Below are 7,066 nucleotides of genomic sequence, written 5' to 3' on the forward strand. Positions count from 1 at the left end.
TCCCGCGGGGCAGGAGCACGGGGCTGCCAGGTGCTGCAGTGGGTCAGGGCGCCCGACCTGCGGCTGCACACACAGGGTGAGCTGGTAAAAACACACCACCGAGAACAACTGCCAGTATCAGCTTCCTGAGAAAAACCTTTTCTGACCCAGAACTGACTCGGCATTTACGCCTTTCTCCCTGCACGTTGCTGCGGTGCTGCCCTTCCCAGTGACACAGTGATGACAAAACTGTTTCCCAAAACCCTGCGACCACCAGCTGAACTGCGCTGGCTGAAGCAGCCCTCATTTCCCCCCAGGATACAGACCTGCCCGCCTGGAAGATGCTGCACCAGCAGTGCCATAGAGGTGACAACAGCAGCAACAGGATTTTTCAGGGATGCAGCCCCCAGGTGAATGCTTCCAGGACACACACGTGCAGCACCCTGCAGAGCTTGTTTCCAGTCCCTCTCCAAGGCCGGTTATCCCAGTGGAGATGGGACTTGAGGCAACGCCAGCTCTCCTGGGGTAAGGAGAGCATCGCAGCCTGCACACAGCTGTGTCCCCAGATGTGCAGGCTCCTTCTAGTCCCTCCTATGAGTGACACAAAGGAATGACACAAACACCCCAAAGGCCAGCTACTCACCATGAAATCACGGGTCCTGCCAGTTCTGCTCAACCAGGCAGAACAAAACCTCCAACCCCTCTCCACATAGGACACCAGCTCTCACACACAGCAGACGCGGCTGGAAGCGGTTGGCTGCATGCCCGCACAGTTTGGCTGCTGCCCGGAGCCGCTGCGACAGCCCCCAGCTGAGCTCTGGCCCTTCTGCCGTGAGGGACCCAGCATGCCTGGACAGTTCCCATTTGTCCCACCTGCAGAGCCCACTGCTTGCTGGCCAAGGGAGGACAGAAGGCTCAGCGATGGGTTTTCTGCAGCCAGGTATTTTAAAACACATAAAATCACAGCCCCAGGCACCAGTGCACGACCTTCCCTCAGACCCAGGTGCTCCTGCCGCGGGGATGACACAAATGCACTTTTCTCACCTTGCTCCTAAGGAAATCGAGCACGGAGGAGTGTCTGGAGACCCCCAGGAGGCTGGGGTGGGGGGAGCTGATCTGCTCCAGGCAGCTGGACCGGCACTTCCCAACGTCCACCCTGACGTGCGTGATGCTGGGGAGGCCCAAGCCCTAACCAGGGCCAAGTACAACACAAACGCTGAACAAAAAAGACATGGTCCCTCCCTGGGAACTCTGCCTGGGAGAGAGACTCCTTCAGCGGGAGCACCTGCAGAAATCCCAGGGAGAAAGCCCTTCACCGGCGCTGCAGATGTGTCTACTGTGTCTGCAGAGCAAAAGTGGAACATTTAATAACAGACTGGCAAGTGCACTACAGAAGAAAAAGAATGCAATTAAAAATTCGCTAGGAAACGGTAGGTTTTCTTTTCTTCAGTGAGCTCATGAAGGATGGGGTGAGAATAGATGAACACACTGATGAGCAAAGGGAATGCTCCGCTGCTGCGGAGCTGCACACCTTGAGCTCGCGGAACAAGCCTGAGCACCCAGCGGTCCAGGGCAGGAAGAGAACGCCGCTCCCCTCGCCTGCAGCCCTGCGAACCTGTTCATGGAGCTGCTTGATCTGCAAACAAACCTGCCCCCTGCACCCGTCCCAATTTCACCGTTCCCCAAACCTGCTGGTTGCCGCATTGGTACCACGGGCAGAGGACGGGACGGCAGGAATAGGTGTGAGAAGAGGGGAGACCTGCGCCCGTGGCATCCAGGTTTAGATCCATCTGCTGTATTTTGAGTTTGTAAAACATCAGTGGTTACTGGCTAATGGCTGTTTCTTCTGGAAATCCTTCCAAAATGAGATATTTTTCCCCAATGGTGTTGTCCAAATCCTCATTTCATCATAACAGGGAAGAACACTGGCCTCAGAAGTGCCACTGAGGAGTTCCCCCACTATCATTCATCTGCTTCAACCTGCTGGAGCTGCAGACCCAGCGCGTGCTGCTAAACGAGAATTCTGCATTGATTTCAAAACCGATTTTCAGTGTCAGCATGAGAGACACCATCCCCACGCTGCACGACACCAAGAAATACGCAGGGATGTTTTAACCTCACCCTGGGGTTAGAGCTGCTGCGTGAGGATTTCTTCGCCCAGGGACGCGAGGGAGCAGGAAGCCGGGGGCCCTTTGCAGTGGGCTGGGCACTCCTGGGGTGATCCCTGGGGATGTCCCTCACCCCCAGCAAGGGTGCAGACACCGGGTCACTCTGCAAAGGACCCTTTGCCAGCTGAAGACACTGTTAACCCCTGCTCTCCCACCCCTGAGTGATACAGGTTGTGTTTATTATTTTTATCACTAACTTATTACTATTTTTACTGTTTTCATCATTATTTACTCTCCTAAAGTTGTTTCCTCTGGAGCTGATGTGCTGTCACTGCTTGTGACAGTTCTTCAGTTGGGTATGACCATTTTATAATTCCTACTGTTCACATAAGAACTTGGGGTTTTGCAAACACTAAAGGCTAAATCTGTACAAGTACGTGCACTGAAAACAAACCTAAGAAACCTCTGACTTTTGGCTACACAGTTTAAAGCTGTTTTCATGTATCTGTGCTCAAATCATCTGAAGTTCATTTCATGCAGCCTTACTGCCACTGCAAGGGGAACCGAGACCACAGGCTACTCCTGAAGGCCACAGGCTTTCTTTCTGGTGAACAAATGGAGCAATTTCCTACCCCCTCTGCACAGGCAAGTCAAGACACCCTGGTGTTTTGCTGACAGCCCTTCCAGTGTTAATCCTGGGAACCAACACTCTGCAGTAGTCCTGAATTTACACAGAATTTACACAGTCTCAAACGGAGCCAAATGCAGAATTCGTACTTAGAACTCAATCACGTTGCAGCACGCTGGTGCAGAAAACGAAGCCTTCTTCGTGCAGATGAACAGACCAAGGGGCCAGGCTGCTCATCAGTTCCTATTCTACAAAACACGCTTTAAGCGTTGGATTATCTGGGCGATGAGTCCCCGGCATGTTTCTGTCCTTAATCCCCTGAGGGAAAAGTCACTCGGATCATTTCAACAAAAAGAAACCACCAAGGGACGATGGGTGGGATGTGCATGGGGAAGCTTAAAGGATCCAGGGTTATTCCTGGAGGGGGCCAAGAAACGTGTCGATGCAGTGCTTCGGGACATGGGTTAGTGGGTTGGGTGGTGGTGGGTTGATGGTTGGACTTGATGATCTTTGAGGTCTTTGCCAACCTTAGTGATTCGATGATTCTAGGAGGGCTAAGGGGGAACTCGCCGTGCCCACATGGAGGAAATGGCTCTGCCTCCTGCAGCAGCCCCTCCCTGCAAACAGGTTTCCCTGCTCGTCCTCTCTGCTGATGGCTCTGGTCTCCGCAGTCACAAGTCCAAGCACCACCCATTAGAATTCCCCACCTTTCCTGCTGGAGCTGGGAGGAGGCTCTGAGCACTGGGGACAAGCCTCCAGCCACCTGCTGTCCTGAACCAAACGGCTTCAGCATTAGGGAGAGATTTAGAGGAGTTATAAACGAACATGACTAGTTTGACCTCTCAGACGTGGCTGGTAGGGCTGAACACCCCGCCTGTTCAGTCACTCCAAGAAAATGCTGTGTTTAGCCGTGTTTTATCTTAGGACAGCCATCCCCTGCCCTAGTCTACTTCCCCATTCCTGCAATGCAAGCTCCGGTAAGAGCAGCCATCTCACACAGCACAAAGCAGCTCACAGGCTCCCCAAAGATTTCTGCATAGCTGTTTCCTCCAAGACAAACCCCAAATTATTTGCCGAGGACAGACAACCATCCATGCTGCTCCCAGCGAAACGTACACGGTGTCCATACAGAAGCCTCGGATATGAACGAAGCCCACGCACAGCCTCACACCGCAAACCCGCACAAGCCCTTCTCTCTCTCCTATGCAAGAGGCCAAAGCAGTGAGAAGGAAAAAGGAACTTACTGGCAAAGACAGGAGCATGCAAGAGCCCTGCCAAGAAGACCACAGCCAGCGGGTCCTGCATAGTGCACCTCAGCAGGCGAGAAGGTGAGCAGCTCAGAGACAAACGGGTTCGCATACCGCCGGCAAATGTCTCCAGACTGTGATGTGAACCAACAGCCAGGCAGCCTGGGCAGTGATGGCATCTCTCCCACAACATGTCTCCAGGGATCCGGCTTCCAGCAAACTTCAAAGTGTTCCTTGAGAGCAACTGGTTTTGCTCCCAGCCTGGGAAAGCTCCCTTGGGGGTCTTTGTTCTTACCACCACTTTCAAACTAATTAAGTTTGTGGTGACTTGGAGTCACTTTCAAGTCCTCCCGTTTGAAAGAAACACGCATCCTTCATCCTCACTCATCGTATTCAATGGCCTTTTTATCTAGGGACAACCCTCTTTTGTCCCTCCACAACACCAAAACTGGGACAAAGCTGGCTCTTCGATAAAGACAGCAGCACAGTAGGACTCAGTCACATCAGCATGTTCCCCACGACCAGAGAAGCCTGCAGCTCTGCTTCTGCCTCTTTTCAGTGACCGAGCCCAGGGGCAGGAGGCAGCATCTTTCTTTCTAGCTTCTTAAATACATGTAGGAAAGTACTCCCGAGCCCTGGAAACAAGAGGCACAGACGGTGCTTGTGTGATGTGAGGGACTCACAGACATGCCGGTGAGGGCAGCAGTATGTCCCGAACACTTGCTGCATGTGGCTGTTAATTACAGGAGTTGGGATCTCTGCACTGACTTGGCTGGATGCATGTTGCAGTGAACAGTCCAGTTCCTCGGGAAATGTTTTTTGCCAGATTCAGGAATGAAAGTGCACAAAGAACAGCGTAACGCATCTGACACCACTCTGGTGCTCAAACAGGGTTTTGGAGGGGTTGCGTGGGTTTTTTTGTCTACAATTACTTACAGGTGCAGCAATCGCAGAAATTTATGGAAGCTGTACACCTCCAGGAACAAGCCAAGTCTCCCTGGAGCTTATACGTAGTTTGTGGAGGACAGCTGGGCTTCGCTGGGATAGATCTTTGAGGAAACAATTAGCAAAAGCAAAATGCTGTTTGAAGGCATCCTTTCAAAACTACGCCATTTACCACAGTGCTACAGGAACACCACCCCCTTCATCCCAGAAGCACAGAGGAGAAACCAGGACGGCTGTTCAACAACAAAAAATAAATTTAATTGTGTCTGGCCAAGAAACAAACATAAACAAAGAAAAATACATTTCCATTAAAAAAAATTCACCATGCCTGGGCATCAGAGCCGAGCCACTCTCCATTCACAGCTCTGTGGTGCTGCAAAGTACCTGGAGAGGCAGGGACTGCTGCTCCGAGCAACGGCCGTGTGACCTGGCCAACGCTGGGGAGCAGTCTGCACCGTGGCAGCAGGGCACAGTTCAGTGACATACAAAATATTTATAAAAAAATATGTATTTTAAATAAAGAACTTACAACAACTTAAAACTTTATACAAAATATTACGGTTGCCATTTCAGTGTCTCAATTCTAGGAACTATTTTTGAACTCTCAACATCCTGTTTTCCACCGTATGTCCATCTCTGCGGTCTCTTTCTCCAGAGAGCTCTCTCTCCAGCTCAGTCCAAAGTACCTAAAAATGAAAGAAAAGATTTATAGCCTCAGGAACCACAAATGCAGTTAGTTATGTGAACAAACTGAAACTTGTTTACAAGCTGCCAAAGGAATATGCAGCAACTTTTTAAAGATTAACCAAAACACACTAGTAAAACCAATCTAGTTAAAAAGTATCGTACGTGTCTCAGGGCCCACTTGGTTTGTGTTTCACCTCTCAGAGAGAGGCATAACAAGTCACACTATTAATTATTAAAGATGTGTAAACAGAGGGCTCTGCAAATGATTAAGTTCTTTCTCTCCCAAGAAGGAAATTAAACAAAACACTGAAACCACGTGAAACCAAGTAGAAACTCACCTTCCAAAAAAGCAAATTCATCAATAGCTTCAATGGCATTATCTGCAAAGCAAATTGAAAACAATTAACATAGACAAACCGACTCCATATTTGCACCTGCTTCAAACAGCAGCATTTGAAATGACCTCACAGTACAGTGACCAATTTCAAAGAGGTTTACTTGTTTTGGAGCTACTGTGTGAAATTACTAGCGTAATATTCGGTAAAGAGTTTTTCTCTCCCATCTTCAGAAAAATAAAAAGAAGCACCTACGGTTGCTTCATCACAGCAGGACAGGTGGAAAAATCGCCCGCCCTAGCAACCCTTTGCTAAGGATAGCACAGAACACGCGCTCATACCCAGGTCTTTTCTCTGCAGAGTTTTCCTTTTTCCTTGCAGAGCATACACGTAAGCATCTTTGGCTATGGTTTCAACAAACAACTCCTGCAACGCAAAAACATGAGTTTCACACCGGGGAGGAGAGAGGGGACAGAGAATATCCTGTGGAAAGAAAAGGTCCTACAAGGCTTCAGGAAGAGAGCAGAATCCCATTCTTAACATTTCCCCTTTCCAATAAACAGCTCTGAAAATAACCAATGACTTTGTTGGACAGGGGTGCAAATGAGAAGTACCAAGGGAGGAGAAAGCCCAGAGCGTACTGGACAGAAATGGTTCCTCTGAACATGTCTGGGAGAGCAGCTACACCCCAGCTGCTCCCAGGGCGCCTTCTGAAGGAGGAAAGGCATCCTGCCCTCAGGAGGAGAAGCGGATTGAGGAGAACTGTCCTCATGTGCCACCCAGCGGATGCTCAGCTGCGGGAAGCAGGTGCCCAGCAGCAGGCCTGGGAGCTCCTGCAGGGAGGGACCGGAGTCTAGGCGAGGATGGTCCCGCATGGTGCCAAAGCCATCCCAACGCTTGCCCTGTGCAATGGGAGACAACTTCCCAAAGTAAGAAAAAAACCCCCTTCTGTTACGTGTTGCTCCAATTTGCACATTGCAAACCCTCCGTGCGCAACCAGGGTAAGCTGGAGACGCACCAGCGCAGGCACAGAGCCGTCCGGCGGGCACAGAGCCCTGTCACAGCCCTACAGCAGCTTTCCACAGCCGTGGAGACAGCGGGAACCTCCGGGTGCTTCTCCCGCTGCCGGGCAGCTCC

General features: G+C 50.8%; 1 protein-coding gene across 1 annotated transcript in view; it reads right to left on the bottom strand.

Annotated features, from left to right (window-relative positions):
- POLE4 (polymerase (DNA-directed), epsilon 4, accessory subunit) overlaps positions 1 to 6,804 on the bottom strand; it is a gene marked incomplete at its 3' end in the record, with an annotated part of 10,703 nt that extends 3,899 nt beyond the window's left edge. The window contains exons 1-6 of the mRNA XM_010075252.1: positions 6,709 to 6,804; positions 6,271 to 6,355; positions 5,933 to 5,974; positions 3,832 to 3,916; positions 3,286 to 3,373; positions 1,024 to 1,167 (exon numbers count right to left, since the gene is read on the bottom strand). Of these exons, the coding sequence (XP_010073554.1) occupies positions 1,024 to 1,167; positions 3,286 to 3,373; positions 3,832 to 3,916; positions 5,933 to 5,974; positions 6,271 to 6,355; positions 6,709 to 6,804 (540 nt within the window). The remainder of the gene's footprint in view (positions 1 to 1,023; positions 1,168 to 3,285; positions 3,374 to 3,831; positions 3,917 to 5,932; positions 5,975 to 6,270; positions 6,356 to 6,708) is intronic.
- Between the last annotated feature and the right edge of the window lie 262 nt (positions 6,805 to 7,066).

Source organism: Pterocles gutturalis, unplaced genomic scaffold, assembly GCF_000699245.1.
Source record: "Pterocles gutturalis isolate BGI_N339 unplaced genomic scaffold, ASM69924v1 scaffold14527, whole genome shotgun sequence".
NCBI lineage: Eukaryota > Metazoa > Chordata > Aves > Pterocliformes > Pteroclidae > Pterocles > Pterocles gutturalis.